Source organism: Frankliniella occidentalis, unplaced genomic scaffold (assembly GCF_000697945.3).
Source record: "Frankliniella occidentalis isolate FOCC.00 unplaced genomic scaffold, Focc_3.1 Scaffold46, whole genome shotgun sequence".
NCBI lineage: Eukaryota > Metazoa > Arthropoda > Insecta > Thysanoptera > Thripidae > Frankliniella > Frankliniella occidentalis.
The window spans coordinates 312,690-329,104 of NW_026267176.1; the positions used below are offsets into that span (position 1 = coordinate 312,690).

At 47.7% G+C, this 16,415-nt stretch overlaps 2 protein-coding genes across 3 annotated transcripts in view; both read right to left on the reverse strand.

Moving 5' to 3' along the window:
- LOC113215638 (organic cation transporter protein) overlaps positions 1-502 on the reverse strand; it is a 23,825-nt gene extending 23,323 nt beyond the window's left edge. The window contains exon 1 of one of the 2 annotated variants that reach the window (XM_026435290.2): positions 276-501. The gene's annotated coding sequence lies outside the window, so the exon portion shown is untranslated. Of the gene's footprint in view, positions 1-275 lie in introns of both variants that reach the window. The other variant, XM_052267082.1, reaches the window with a different exon arrangement.
- A 2,382-nt stretch (positions 503-2,884) lies between these two features.
- LOC113215645 (orexin receptor type 2-like) lies at positions 2,885-14,960 on the reverse strand. The gene is made up of 5 exons (XM_052267072.1): positions 14,789-14,960; positions 13,515-13,739; positions 12,630-12,852; positions 5,287-5,399; positions 2,885-4,630 (listed from the first exon to the last, which is right to left on the reverse strand). The coding sequence occupies exons 1-5, from the start codon at positions 14,958-14,960 to the stop codon at positions 4,374-4,376; spliced, it is 990 nt and encodes a 329-aa protein (XP_052123032.1). The 3' UTR covers positions 2,885-4,373.
- Positions 14,961-16,415: the final 1,455 nt, after the last annotated feature.

Sequence of the window (16,415 nt, forward strand, 5' to 3'; positions counted from 1 at the left end):
AAAAAGCAGTGCTGACTCGAGTGCCGAAATGTTTTGAACTAAAATTTACCGTGGCGTTTGAGTTATGCTCATGGCGAGGTGGTACCGTGTTTTTTTTTTTAACTTTAGCCTTTATTTGAATGGAAGGATTATACTCCGATTTCCTGCGATCCAAAAACAATACTAAGCCAGTGTTATGAAAAACGATTGTTGATTTAAACTATCTATGGCGGAAAGCTCTTTTTCTGAACCACGTACACCCACGTGAAACGTGCCGCGCGTGCTCGCCGACCCACCTGCACAGCTGTGCGGCCCCGTTCGCCGGCCGTCGCTCACTCGTATTGCGCTGCGATGGTCGGCACACAAAACACTCCCGGCCGCGCCTGGGTGGCCACTGGGAGGATGGCGACAATCGCGGCCCGGCCAGCAGCCCGCGGACGCCTTGCCGCCTCGTCGTGCCGCCAGCCCGCGCCTCCCCGCCGGCCGCTCCGCCCGCAGTTGTATGTGCCGCGTGTGTTCCAGCTGGGCCTGCCGCAGACCTGCTGTGGGTCAGAGCGAAGCGAGCGTGTGGCGCCATGAGTAGTGCACTTACCATACTGAGCCGGACGCGGCGCTAACTACTGTTACAGCAGTTTACAGGAATGAGACTTTGGCGCACATTCCTCCTCTATTGTTTGCCATGTGTCCTGCAGGGCCTTCAGGCAGCCCGCATCAGTGGAGCACGCTGTTTCGTGTATTCACTGATAAATATATATCTCATACCTGAAAAGTGTATATAACTGTTACTGTTGAACTGCAAAAAATGAGCTTTGGGTACGGTGCATGATACGGTGACCCTACTCCTCGCGAAAAAGGGGTTTCTCGAAGGGGATACGGTTTTTGTACCTCTTTCTTCCTGGATGGCCCTACTGGCTGTTGTATAGGGGGATGGGTACCGAAAACCGTAACAGGCTCCGTGCTCAAAACGGAAGACTCCGGGTTTAAAATCAAGAGGAACTTTTCCGTACATTTTCCGCACCTGCAGTAGTGTCATTAACTTGGGCTCTCATGGGAAAGAACGGAGTGACCGCTAGTGACCGTTACTAAGTTGAACGGTTATTCCTGTGTAGGTGACCGTGACAGGTCCTCAACAATCGGTATGCATTACGAAGTATTTCCTATTATTCGTAAGCAATTAACAGTGCATGTGATGTTTTCAGCACTGTGGGAAATTGTCGTGTACGCGGTAAAGGAAAATTAAAAAAAAAATCATGAAAGACGTCGTAAAATCACAATTCAAAATTGTAAAACTTATAGGCCCTGCGTATCGACTTGGTATCAAATAACGAGCAAGAGTGGACCACTCGTTTTGTTTTTGACAAATTGCAATCGTACATGTACACAAATATCTTTTTCACAGTGAACTTGGTACATATACATTAAAGGTGTTTAACTCGGTACGATACTCTAAATGTTGAGTGTCCGGTAGCTGTGCGACTTAGGGATCGTCAAGAAAGTTCGTCCATTTTTTCTCATATTTGCAGATATCAGATAGTGGAAGCCGGGCGCCTGCGAGGCTCGGGGTAGGCCACCCCGCAGGACAAGCATGCACTGCATGCAGGATATTGCCTACCCATCAGGCGCTATGAGACCTTTCATAGGCTGAATTAGGAACGTTTGTAACGGCGATGGACGGACGTATTTTTTTGGATGATAAACCCTAGTGAGCTTGGCCTTTGCAAGTTAAGTCGGACACCTCGCTGACACATACATACAGGCGCACTGTACTGGGTGTAACTGTGAATACGCAGGAGTAGTGTACCTTGTAATGACATGGGTCGTTGTGTCTATCATTAGTGAGACCAAAGTTGCGGTTGTCATATCGATTCGATTTAATACTGACTGTCGAGCAACATTATTAATTTTTCAATTCTGGTACGGTATCATCAACCTCCCACTATTGGTCGTAATTTGATTCTATAGTCGGTACGCAGTGCTTGTGAATTAACAAATTTTAAATTGTAATTGTATGGCATCTTCCATAAAAAAAAATTGTATGTAGCCGCTGCGACAATTTGTTTCTGTGAGTAAGTCCTTCATAGTTTGGCGCTTCGTCATTTCCAGTTGGTACAGCGCGGTAGCTTCAGCTACAGTAGCTGTCCCCGCTCCTTTGGCATTAGATGCGGGTGAGTTGCTGAGCTGGTATACTACGTGAAACGCGCTATTTTTCTTTAAACATCTCTCACACGCGCCATCTATCGAGGAGCCTAGGAGCCAACTATCGAGGTAGACCTGTACTAGGCTATGTACAAAGTAGACAGTAATTATCCGTATTCGTTTGGCCTAGTTCGGTCTAATGTTTCCACAGCGTGTCACCGCTCAAGTGGCTGTCGATTTTAGCTCTGGAATGGGGCGGCGTCGTCTATCGCGGCCGTTCCGCTCGTCTCGCAGTGTCCACTCATTCTGCTTGTCTGCCGGGCACACTTCGTGAGTCTATGCCATCTTATCGCGGCCCCGGCGATAGCGGGGCGTGGCAGGGCGTGGCGGGACGTGGTGAGTCGTGGCGTGCTGTGGCGGGGCGGAGTGACGTGGAAGCGGGCTGCGGAGTGCGGAGTGCGACAGACATAAACCCTTGATCCTGATCCGACCGGTAGCCGAGCAAGACTGACTGGCATCGTCAAGGGGTTCAGCCTGACATTGTCTAGACCTTGTGGAAAATGTTATGGTCGATTTACAAAAGTAAATAAATAAAGGCTTAACTTGATACTGTACATTACATGCCTTTTATGGTTTGCAGCATCCAGGTCGAATTTTTTTGTCCACGTTTTACTTTGTTCTATTCTATACCTGACCCTCTGCCTTGTGTGCTGCTGCCAACATCGGCTGTGCTGCTCATCGCCGTGTGCTATAGAGCCGGGTATTATCATCACAGTTCATTATCAGGCTGGTCATCACCATCTCTCTCCCGTCAGCCTGGCTCCACTTTCTAACGGTGCTGTGTCCTAACATGATCTTTTCAGGCATTCAATCATCAAGACATTTATTAGTTTTTGACACTTTATCACAAATTTACTATTTATTCAATCGTCACACACATTCCCTCCTCGCGACAGTATAATGAAAAATAACGCCTGAGAATCGGCAACAATTAGAATGCATAAATTTGACAAGATTTCAAAAATATTCGTCCCCTAATTATAATATATGTATCAGACGTCTATCAATTTAACGGAATTTTGAAACAAGTACTATACAATTTGGACAAAACGATTGTTTTTCTACGTAATGCCCGTAATAAGCGTCTCTCTGCCTAAATTCCCCTTTACAATAACGATCGCTGCTACTGAAGAAATAAATGAACCAATTCAAATATAATAAAAATGTAGAGTAAATTTTATCCAGTAATTAGTGAGCAGTCTTGCAAATCCAGCTGTTCATTTATCTTTGTACATAGTTCATATTTTATTCACGTCGTATTGAGGCTGCTTCTAAGGCTCTCCCATCAAAATAAATTTCATTATGGTGCACAATTTTGTGCGAAGTTCTAAACAATCGCTCAGCTAAATTTCGACGCGCCCCAACAACAATTTTCTATCTGCAGAGTGCTGAATACACAATGTTCTATCTGCGGAGTTCTGAATACACAATGTTCTATCTGCAGAGTGCTGAATACACAATGTTCTATCTGCAAAACGAGGTTGGGTGCAGCCCTTCAACTTTGTGTGGTTTGCAAGTAACTGGAAGACATTAAGGCCAATCTGCGCACACGGAAAGAATCGTAAAGGTCTAATGTTTAATTATTGACTGCAAAAAGTGAAGTAGAACGAGCGGTTACGGAGTAATAAGCATTTCTTTGGAGGTGTCCCGAAACCCGCGTTTTGCAGATAGAACATTGTTTATTCAGCACTCTGCAGATAGAACATTGTGTATTCCGCACGCTGCAGGTAGAACATTGTGTATTCCGCACTCTGCAGATAGAACATTGTTGTTAGGACTCGTCGAATTTCTCTTCTGCGTACTTTTTTGTCATCTTTTTTAAAAAGAAGATTAGGAAATTAAACGTTTTATAGAGATATGCATTCCTGCTGAACCGAGGGACCAATAACTCCGGGAATTATGTGTACATCTGCCTGGGAATCATCAGGATAAAAATTAATGGAAATCAACAGAAATCGGTTAAACTAAGTGGGACACTAATGAAACTGATACAAGTTAGTCAAAAAAAGGCGTTTTCTACCACTAGAAAACCTAAGGAATGAATATAAGTGGACGGGAATCACTGCGAATCAAGTATTTCGGGAATCATGTGTACACATCAAAGGGAGTTACTGCCCCCTCGTGCTGACCAATTTTTTTTTGACATATAAAATGTTTATTAAGTGCAAGTCCAGCTCGCATGGTCCGATCCGATTTGTCTAGCACCGCGAGCAGTCCAGGTCGCAGACGGCTTGGTGGTTGTTGGGTGCCAAGGGCATCAGCTCCACCTGTGAGTTCCTCCCCAACTGCACGATGACGGTCCTGGTGGCGTGCGGCGTGCCGGGCGTGAAGGGCGTCACGCCCGTGCCGGCGTGTCCGCTGCGGGCAGAGCTTCGCCGACGGCTCCACTTCCGAGAGACGTTTCGCCGCCACCAGCGACAGCCGAACGTGCGGCGGAACTCCTTCCGGAACTTCTCTGTAGAAATAGAAAACCAGAGGTTGTGTCGTGTGACCCATGATTGTGTACAAATGAATGCACAAAAATGTTAAAATTACCCCAAAAGTGCAAAACATTTGATGGCTTAAATCGAACTAATAAAATGTACAAATTTTAAACAATTTCATAACATTCTATCGCACGTTTTAGTGATAAATATAATAACAAGTATACATTAAACCTTGCGATTAAAAGCTATAACATCACCTATTTTGTATTAACTTTCCCCTTCTTCACTGGTAAAAAAACTGTGGCACTAACTGCAGAGGAGTCGACGTAGGATTCCGGGAGAAAACGCAGAGGGAAACGGACTTCGGCGCTGTGTTTAGCAGGTCCCAGACAAAAGTACTTGGGGAACCCGGACGAAAGATTTGCCTTTCAAGTGTACTATAACATTACTTGCAATTGGTCAACATGCTGGGTACACAAGTGTTGAGTAGTTGCCCACTTAGTTTACCAGTGTACTTTTCATTGCAAGTCCTCGGTCACGAAAAACTGCAAAACTCGTGAACTCTCGTCCGGAGATTTTGTGTGACGAACTCTTTCGTTCGTTTCGTTTTACAATTGCGCATTTCAGTTCGCCTCTTACAACAGTAACAGTTCTGCTCTTTGCAGAGTGGAGGCTGGAGGCTTACCGCTCATGAAGTTGTAGATGAGGGGGTTGAGCGCGCTGTTGGCGTAGCACAGCCAGTGCGACACTAGCGAGCAGGCCACGGTCGCCTCGGAGTGCGGGATGTCCACCGTGAGCCTGCAGAAACAGACAGCTTTGAAATGCAGATCAGACCGCCCGCCGACGCACGACAGACCTCCGAGGAGTACTCTGCGTACCAAAGTGCTGCCAGGATTGGTGCTTTGTTGTTTGGTTAATTCAAACTCAAACTCAACTTTAAAGCCAACACCCAGAAAAAAATATCCCATACAGGGCTAAGAAATATACAGTCCCCTCGGTCAGGCCACAAAGCCAATGCACACAGTCTTCAGCACCACTGTTAAAAATTTTAACAGTAAATAACTACAGAATGTACTGGTAATTTTGGGAACAGTGTAATCCTGTACACCCAGAAAAGTATGTTCTTGTTGTGAGTCAAAATACTTGGTATTAGACTAAAATTGTTTTTAAAACAAGTATATTTGCTTACATCAAGAACAAACGTACTCAAAACTTTAAGTCCATAGAGAAATCAAGAACATACTTTTCTGGGTGTATGCTGCACTGTATTTTATTCTAGAGGAAAGTTCTTTTCGAGCAATGTCTAGTCCAGGGGTCGCAAACTCGAGCTATCCGCTTAGCCGCGCCTGCGCGTCAGTGAAATTGAAACGATTTACAACTGGGAACCGTAGGTGTCGTGCTCGCGCTGGCGATTGCCATGGACGTCGGTCGACTTCTGGAGTGTTTCGGCCTTTGCTGCCGTCAGTGCCGCCGCGGCTATTTCTCTCTCTCACTATCGCGTCGTCTCGAGCGCCGCCGCTTGCTTGACGAGCTCGCTGTTTGGGGGGTTGGTCTTGGCGCTAGGAACGCAGCGACGGTTCATGGGGTGCATGCTTGGCCCGGCTCGGATGTGTGTGGCTGATTCCCGCATGGGACTAATTCCCCGAAAATTCGTAAAGTCAACAGTTTAAACGACTCGCTTAGGCAGCAGCGCTATGTGATGTGCCGGCGATAAATCTGCAGCCAGCACGGATAGCAATCAGCGAAATTAGGCGGAAATGTGGATGTGGCTTGTGATGTAGCTGTGTCGCTACGGCAGCCTAAGTGTGCGTCAACTACAACTAACGACGGGCGTATCTATTTTAACACCTGTCCGTAAAGCAGGTGCGTTTGGCACGTTGCTGATTGTATCGGCATTGACTTGACTTGGGGGAACAGTTGCACGCGTACACTCTTAAATTCTTTCTAAGAAAATTCTTGTATTACAACGAATTTTGTGCAACCGTAATACAAAGCCAAATTTTCTTTGTAATACAAAGCCAAATTTTCTTTGTAATACAAAGCCAAATTTTCTTTGTAATACAAAGAAAAATCATTGTAATACTAAGCAAACTTTTATGAAATACACGGAAATTTCTTGTAATACAAGGAAATTTCTTGTAATACAAGGAAATTTCTTGTATATTACGGTGGCACAGAATTCTTTGCATTAATGCGTATAATTATACAAACAAATTATTTGTAAAAGATGTAGAGTGTACTAGCAAAAATACCTGCAACAACTTGGCCAACTATGCTTAAATTTGTGCGTAGTCATGGGCTTAGATTTTGTACGGTGTTTTGGGTATATCTCCGGCTAGTTGAAATTCTGTATGTTTCTGCACAATCCTGTGCATGAGGGATGTGAATGAAAGTCTGATTGAAACAGATCGAAAGAACCTGTTCGCGTATATTTATAGTATTCTTAAACAGGCTACTGGTTTGTTTATTTTTGGATCGTATAAGGTGGCGTGGTCGTGATTTGCCCTTTTCCCGCCAAGCCAAGGCCAAGCAAGCAGGCGTCGGCGTCGATAATCATCCACTTTGCTTTATAACTCGGCGGACGAACTGACCTTCTCATATCCATTAGGGGCTCTATCCAGTGGGCCCCACCGCGCCCCACCACCTTGTGCGGGCACGCTCAGCGCCACCGGTCCCACTGGCCCCACCGCGCCCCACCGCGGCGCCGTGCGCCCCACCGCACCACCCAAGAGGGTGGCGTGACGGCGGCCCACTACGGCCATCACAAAGGACCTATCTCAGCCGACAGAGATTCGCCGTCCAGTTCAAAGATACCGTGCTCTAGCGTGTCACGGAACGTACGCTGCTATATACATGCACCAAGAACAAAATTAGTGTGCTAGAATTTTTTCCTGCGTTATCATTTTTAGACAGTCCCCTAAAGACTGTCTCTACCAGATGGCAAAATCCCCCCTCCCCTCTCCATTCCGCCTCCTCGCTATCTACAGCGAAGAGTTGGCGGCGCCTAGCGTTTGTCATTGGGTTTGTTTGGGCACCGCTGCATCGTAAAATGCAATTTTTTGATAGGAATTTGAAGAATTTCTACCTAGAATCATGATTATGACTTGTACATCCAATCTTATCATTGTGCGCTCATCAGGAAAGTAAGGTACCCCTCCAAATAGCCCGATTGATGACAGACCAAGGGAAAATGAAAATAAATACCCAGAACGAGCCCCACATAGTGTAGTTGATTGCTTAGTGGTTCCCTGGCAGCGTGGTCAGCGAGGTGGTCGGTTCGTGGAGCCTGTCGATCTCTCCATTTACCTAGCGTTGCTCTCGCCTTTACAGCGAAGCACCAACAAGGGCCCTCAGCTCCGTTTCTGCGTCGCCTCTGACGCCCTGGCGCACCCCCTTTCACGTTGTCTGTTGGATAGATTTTGGCCCCAGGCAACGGGAAAATCTGGTTCACTCTCTCTCTCCCATTCTCTTATTCTCTCTCTCTCTCTCTCTCTCCCTCTCTCTCTTCTCTCTCTCCCTCCCTCCCTCCAATGTAGTCTTTCCTTTCTAAAATACAGGCTAATTTAGTGGAAGTGGAACTTTACAAGTAATTTTGACTGGTGTACGCAACTGGTTTTTATTGGTATTGGAAGCTGCGTCACGCAAATTTATTTTGGGCAATTGTTTTTGTATAGGCGTCTCGACAGGAGCGTACTAGCCTATGGCGTGAAACTATACCATGCGCGCTCGTATGTGGTTGGTTGGGTATGTCGCCTACTCGCTCTGGACTATATAAGACGCCTTGCCTGTCTGCAATATAGTGCAACTAAAGAAAAGTTCAGTGCCGTTGGGACACCCTGTCTGCACTGTCAACGCCGTGGTCACCTAGCATGCCTAAATGTTGGCAGTGCTTTTGGACTGCCAAATTTTTGCCGTCTTTTGGAGGCTACCAAATGTTGGTCTCTTTTAATGCCAAATTTTGGCCTTCTTTCTAGAGGCTGCCAATTTTTGGCCTCTCTGAATGCCAAAAATTAGCCTCTTTCTAGAGGCTGCCAAATTTTGGCCTCTTTGAATGCCAAAAGTTGTCCTTTTGAAAGAAGGCCAAAATTTGGCAGCCTCTAGAAAGAGGCCAAAAATTGGCAGCCTCCTATAGAAAGCCAAAGTTTGGCAGTCAAAAAGGAATAGGCGACCACGGCGTTAACAGTGTGCATATGGTCGCGACATGCGGGATCTCTCCGGCAAATGCTCGTCACAATAGGCTCGGGATCCCGAGGAAATTGACTTTGTCGTATTCTCCGACCCTCGCGCCTTGAAGACAGGCATCGAACCTCTCGCCCCCTTTCCGTTTTTGCCACTCTACCATCGTCCTTCGACTTCTACTCCCGTTCGCTTTCCCAGGGTTCTGATGTTCAGCTAAATAGGAAGCCTATGATGGGAGCTTTGCCATTCTGTGGGGAAGGACCCAGACGGAAGTGGCGGGCTATCACGTCTAACAGTGCGAACGGAAACAAAGGAAGTTGTGCTTGTAAAATCGAATCCTGCGCCGACGAAAGTCACGCAGTGAAAGGACTGTTGCTCAGTTGCTGCCCCGTCTCCGCGCCTTTTGATCTCTCGCGCCTGCAAATTGGATCGTTTGTGTCTGCCGTAACCGTTTCGTTTTAAAACAGCACTTGGCGCCACGTGGGCCCGGGCCTCCCCTGGCGGCGGCACGATACAGCCTCTGCGACAAAAGCCTCTAGCCAACTTTGGATTCATAATTCTGACTAATTACCAAGTCAGTGCACTCCATTTCTCGTTTCCCCGCCCCACCCTCCGTCCTCCCCGGACAAACTTCGGCGTGCTCACACCTCTTCATATTTCACCCGGGGCTGAAGTTCATCAGTAGGGCTGTCAGGCCGAGCCCCAGGTCCTCCAGCGTGCCGTGCTCTTGCCCCGCCACCCCACGCCTACGGAGCGGCAGCGGGCGGCAGAGCCAAGGTCCTTTACAACTAGTATTAGGATATCGACGCGTGTGTGTCTTGTTTTGTAATCTCGTTATTGCACAACTATTACGCATTAGAGCGTCGACAAGTCACAACCTAAAACTTGATGAAAATCTTACATTTGAAGTAATGATTGAAAACGGCAGTTTAAATTAAGAGAGCTAATTCAATCATTAAATTGGTCTTAGCTCAGAATTTGAGCTCGCTCAGCGCTTAGCTCATTATTAGCTCAGAGATCTAAAAGATTAGCCATAATAGTTGTGTAGAAAAAAGAAGTAGCTGTGAAGGACAACATCTTAGGTAAGCTAAATGAGCTAATATTCTTGAGCCAAGGCCAAATTAACGAATGACAACAAATCCGTTTGCTTTTTCGTGACAAGAGTATACATGATCCTACCTTAATAATGGCTAATTAAGTACACCTTCCAGGTAAGTTGAATCGTCAAATTACCTACACAGCAAAAAACGACGTCCTGGCGTGGTTTTAATAACGGTCTGGAAAAAACATGACGCCCCCATGCATTTCTTCCATAGGACGTCTTTTTTCTTCCAAACCGTGGAACCGTAATGTAAACCAGGGCCTCGTTTTAACCGAGCATGAGGTTTACTACGCACGCCTGCATGCAGCTATCTTTTGGTGGGTGCAAAAGAGATTGTCTCAGAATTCCTCTCCAATCCTGTTGAAATGGCTGCTGCAGGTGGTGGGAAGGAGGCAGGCGCCAGATCAATCAGAAGAGGGTGGCATGGTTAGCGCGGAGTTCCCTTGCGCCCCCTCCTCTCAGCCACTCAGCATTTGATGAGCCATGAGTTTGCCCTCGGCAAAACGGGCAAACCTGCGCTATGCTGTTGAGTCTCCTGTTTCACACTTCACTCGTATCATGCATGCAGACATAGTTCCTCTTACTTCAAGATCAAATTGTTATTTTCGTCTAATGTATTCTCTTCGGCGTGCCCAATCTCTCTCACAATTAATAATCTATTCTCATAACATTTTCCCAAGTGTGTAGCGCTTAGGTGTAATGACTAGAAAATGACAAATACTTTCTTATTTTGTATTTATGCCATTGAAAAAGGGGGCACGCTGAGCAAACCTGCCTCCGGCCCACCCAAGCCAAGCGGAGAAATATACCCTATTGGGTAGTCCGGAAATGAAGATAGACGCCAACCAATAAGTGGCGCCCACCTGTTACCCTCCGTGGTATTTGATTGGCCAGCTGAGGTTTATGAGCAGCCGGGCGGCGGGGCTTGGGGAGAGGGTGGGAGGAGCTGGTGTTTGGTGGGGGGCAGACATAATAAAAATGTAAGAGCAAGGGAACGAGGCGTGTGTTAAAAAGTTTCGGGGTTCGGTTTTATATTCATCTCATTCCCTCCATATTGTCCTATTCCCCTTATTTAACCGTACCGTGCTGAATCAGTAGTTCTGTGAGCAGACTCATCTGTTTGACACCCGTAGTGGCGCAACAGGGACAGTGGTCTAAGCCGCCCATTCCGCCGAGGAAAGCAAAAGTGGGAAATTTTTGGCCTGCAACCATGCAAAAATGGTTCCTAAAATTTGGAACTAGGAGCCTTTCAGATTACCTTTAGTAACTGAACCCCGAAGTCATGCTGTGCTGCATATACCAAAAAGTGTTTCATCATGACTCATCGAGTGAGAGCCATGCCGGATCAAGTAGCCAGGCGTTAGACCAAGGGTCCCGGCTACGTGGCTCTCGCTCGACCCGCCTGGCCCGGGGTGCGCTCCCTGTTCGTCAACGACTGGCTCTGCTGTCCAGCTCGAGGCAAGCGATCACACCTACGCGGACGCTTCCAAGTAGCTGACAGATGGCGTCGAGGGGGAAATCACTTGCGAAATAGTTCGTACACCTTCCCCCGAAATAGTCCAAAATAAAGGCGAAATAGAGCGAAATAAAGACGAAATAGACGCGAAATAGTCGGTGAAATAGTCGCGAAATACCCCTGAAATACTCCGAAATAGCGCGCAATAGCCTGAAATAATCCGAAATAGGCGAGAAATAGCCGAAATGGCAGGAGAAATAACCGAAATGGCAGGAGAAATATCACGAAATAGTCCGTACGCTACGAACCCTAGTAATTTCCCCATTGGATGGCGTGCGAATGCGCTCTATGGCTCGCGCGCTGCCGGGACCCCTGCGTTAGACCATAGCTCCTGCAAAGCGTGTGCGATAATTTACGTCCAAACGATTCCATCCATTTTCGAATTTGGCTTTTTACCCCCTCCAAACTACTGCACTGTTAAAATCCTCTCTGTTAAAATCCCAGGAGGCAATGCTTTGCAATTGCGAAGAAAAACGCTTCGTAGTTACAAAGGATCAAATTCCTTCGCAATTGCAAAGCATTGCTTCGCAGGATTTTAACAGTGCTGCAAATCAATGCTTTGCAGAACTGCGAAGTATTTAGATTTTTGTAACTACGAAGAATTTACTTTGGAATTACACAGGGTGATACCTTGCAATTGCGAAGCAATAAAACACGCTGCAGTGCATCGCTTTGCAATTGCAAAGCGTCACTTTGTAATTGCAAAGTATACTTATTAGTTGCAAAGGATCTAAATACTTCGCAATTTACCGTGGACATGTTGGAATTCCACGGTTGTATCGCCTCGTAGAAAGTTCATTGTGGAGCCACCTCGCAGGTAACCAACATTAGGTAGAACTCTATTTTGAGAAGCGTCGTCATCCCTCACGTTAAAACTTTCGAAAGTACTGAAGGCAGCGGCCCATGGCCCAGCTCGGAGCGGGAGGCTTAACCTGTCGGGAATCACATCGCACACACGCTGATTTGCAGAGTAATCTGTCTCTCCTCCGCTCGGCGAGACGTGGATGAAACTCGCAAATAACATCAGTGCGGGGGCCGTAAAAGCGTCTGAAGAAAGTTTTGCGCTCGGAAAATCGAGAAGCGAAAGGAGAGAGGGGTGAGGAGCAGAGAGAGCGGGAGACGAGTTAGTTGGGTCTGACGGGTGTGAGCGCTTATTGGCGGCCGAATGAAACTTGGGACAGTCGTCTGGCCTAGCGGCGGACTTGAGCCATCGCTCACTCTGTCGTCTCACCTGAGGATGCTGAGCAGGTGCACGGGGAGGTAGCAGACGGCGAACAGCGCCACCACGGCGACGAGCATCTTGGCGGCCTTCCTGCGCGAGCGCACCTGCCCCTCGGCCGCCCAGGTGCGCCGGCCCGCGCGCGTCCCCGCCACGTGCCAGCCGCCCCGCGATCGCCCGCGGGTCCCCGCAGCCCCCGCAGCCCCCCGGCCCCGCCCGCAGCCGTAGGATGTAACTGGAACAGAGTAGTGAAAACAATCATGGTGACGTGTCCGTTAACTTTCCAATAAGGTGCACGGCAAAAACAATGTCTGATTTTTTAGGAAAAGGTGAAAACTGTACATGGTACACTCTTCCTTGTGAGTACTCACATGCACACACGAGGAAGTGTGTGCCTGGCATGGCACACACGAGGAAGTGTGTGCCTGGCATGGCACACACGAGGAAGTGTGAACATACGTGGCACACACGAGGAACTGTGCACATACGTGGCACACACGAGGAAGTGTGTACATACGTGGCACACACTTATTAGTGTGTGCTTTCAAGTACACACAAAGAAGAGTGTAACTATGTACACAGTTGGGTTTACAGTGTATCATATATTTGTCGAGGAAAAACTCCTCAAAGGTGCGCGACTATCCCTGATTTTTTGAGAAGAGCTCCTCGTAATAAAAAGTTTTTCCTCAAACATGGAAGTTTTCAAAGTTTTCTCTTGTTCCTAAAAAAATCAGACATTGTTTATGCGGTGTGTGTGGTCCTTTAAGCGAACAAGCTTATTTAGTTCGTAGTCCGAACACTGCTGTATTGTATTACTATCAAATAAGCTAATTGTACTGCGAAAATAAGTTGCTTTTGAGATATTTGTTTTCTGCCACTGCTCCTGCGGGAACTTACCGGGCTGGTGCACGGGGAAATGCTCCTCGTCCCAGAGCACTCTCGCGATCTGGAGGTAGGCGATGAGCATGAACCCGAGCGGCACGAAGTACAGGACGGCGCTCTTGATGCAGTGGTAGATCATGTCAGCCTGCCTGTTCCAGGACGAGATGCATTGCGTGAGCAGCACCGAGTCCACGCCCAGCTCCTTTTGCTCCGTGTGCAACACCACCAGCTCGGGGACATCTGGGTGGGCAAAGGAGGCACAACTGCGATGACTGGGGAGGCTGAGTGCGGCGGGTGAGGAGTGTCTTGTCACATTCCCTTCTGTTGTCCAGAGGCGGCTGGGCTGGGCTTGGCTGGACCGGCTCGCCTCGTCCTCGTGGGGGACAAGGTCGTGCTCGCCCTCCGCTCAGCACTAATTGCCGGTGGGGAGGAGGGGGTCCAAGCGCACCATCGAGCATAGACGATTATCTGTCGCTAATTGCTGCCAGTGAGTGTCATATTGTTCGCCGCCTGCTGTTTGCCATATGTAATGATGTGTGGTGGTCTGGTAGAAATAAATCCTACCATATGAAAGACTGTTAGGCGCGCCGGCCCAGGATGAGCTTTCTCGATGGCCTTATTGCAACCAGCTGCACCCCTCGCCGCTCTACCCCGCCCCAGCCGGCCACACACCACCCCGCCCTGTCACGCCCCGCCACGCCCGCGTCGCGTCACGGGCTGCATTTCACAGCCTCGCCCTGGGGCGCTACTGCCTGCTGCCGCCTGCCTGCTGCCACCGCGCTCAGCACGAGTCGGAAATTGCCATCCGCGCGCCTCCCTGCATGGGATTTAGGGGGAGGGTGGGGGGGTCATGTGGGTGTGAGCCATGCAAAAGGTTACAGCTCGTGTGCGTGCGCAGAGGGGCGCGCTGGGGCGCCCGCCGCCAGACGGTCATTTACTCTGGAAAACCTGAAAAGCTAATCAGTATGAGGGTTGCTCAGGAACTGCTTAAGCTTAGGATCCCTTTAGTCCACGTCAAAAATTGTTCTATTGCGATGGGAAAATTGTTTGCTGCACGCAACTTCACATTTGTTCAAGGGAGGAAATATGGAGAGCAGTATTGTGATGATTGACGTGAACATTCGAGCATGTCGGTTATTGGTCATCCAAACATAAACCCGCATCTGATTGTCAGTTTTCCTCCAACCCCTCCCTCACTGGCCGTCATTAACTATGACGTCGTCACAGCGTGATAACACTCTGTAAGGTAAAGACGACTAGTCGTTAGGCCGGCCGTTATCAGTACTTACCGAAGAGCAGCGCTACTACCCAGATAAGCGCGATGGCGCGCTTGGCGCGGCTGATGGTGGAGCGGAACTGCAGCGGGAAGCAGATGGCGTACCAGCGCTCGATGGAGATGAAGGTGAGCGTGAGCACGGACACGGCTACGGACACGGTCTGCGACAAACACACGCCCTGCATTAGTAATCACGCAAACGTTTTGTGCAGCAGTATCGCAAAGCGCCGGGCAGCTCGCCCGAAAAGATTCATGAGAATGAAATGCGTGCCGGTTGACCAACTGAAAAGAGAAATGTGGACACACGAAACGCTTTGATTCGCTATGTTGGCGGAATGTGTCATGGAATGCCGAACGGGAAACGTACACTTCATATGATGATGGAATATTCTGAATCACAGGTTAGATTTGTTTTTGTTATCTGAAAATTGAACTAATATTAGCGTGCGATTAGTAGTTTGGGATGTATTACAAGTTGGTAATATCCCACCACAAAATACCGCGCTTACCGATGCCGTGTAAAAGTTTAGGAGACACAACGAAAACAGTTCAACGCCGCTCCGAAAAAGTGCATGTTCACTTTAGGGCTCGCCCATTGAGTACTCCCATTTTTGTTATATTCTTCCGTAAATTATGGACGCTCGGCGCCTGCGATGCTCAGGGTAGGCCAGCCCGCAGGACACGTATGCACTGCAGGCACGATGTTGCCTACCCATCAGGTGCTACAAGAGCATGTCTTTGCTGAACTTGGCATTTTATTGACGGTTTTGAGTGAAAAAGATGCTGCGTCATATTTGCATTCAAACAGTCCTGAAATTTTGAATTCGTTCTTGTTATTTTCCCCCTTTTACCCCACAACACGCTAAGCCAGTTGTCCGCTTGTGCTGACAAGGCAGTAGAGCTGTTTGTTTTCTCGCTGATAGTTCATCGTGCCGCGAGACTTCCCTTAATTAAAACTCTGAACTCATATCTCCCATCGCCTGGAGCCTGTGTTCTGTCCCCTCACCCGCGATGGCGTAGGCAGATTGGACAATGAGGGAAATTAGGAAGGATTGTAGGGGTTAGGGGTTGTGACTGGATAGAGCGACTTCACATGGCAAAGATTTCACATTCTATGGTGAAAAGTGTTGCTAAGCGCGGTGCCTTATGTCGCTGGAATTCCATCCATCCCGTCCAAACAATGCCGGACCCACCTACTATATCGTTTCAGAACGATCGTAATATCCCAAGATATCAATATAATTTCTCTTATAAAATTGCACATCTGGATATCTTTACGTAATTTATCACTTCGGAACTAAATAAAATATAGGTTTATTAGTCTTTAACAAAATAAATAAAAAATTACTTTTTTTATTAAGAGGCTTGTATACACATATAAAAATAAAGTGTTCAACTGGCGTTCACATTGAACCCTTGAGCACTTAAACCTGAACATCAGGGTTGCCTATGACGCTTTGGACACTTTTAAAGTGTTCAAATTTACTGTTGCAACAACATGAACTCTTCAAACTATCCAAATTCTCCGCGTCAAACACTAAAACGTGTACAACGCAGCGCAATGCCGTTGATATGTGCACGCCAGTTAAACGCTTAATTTATCAGTGTACAAAACAATTCGTAAAATAACGATGTTTTCA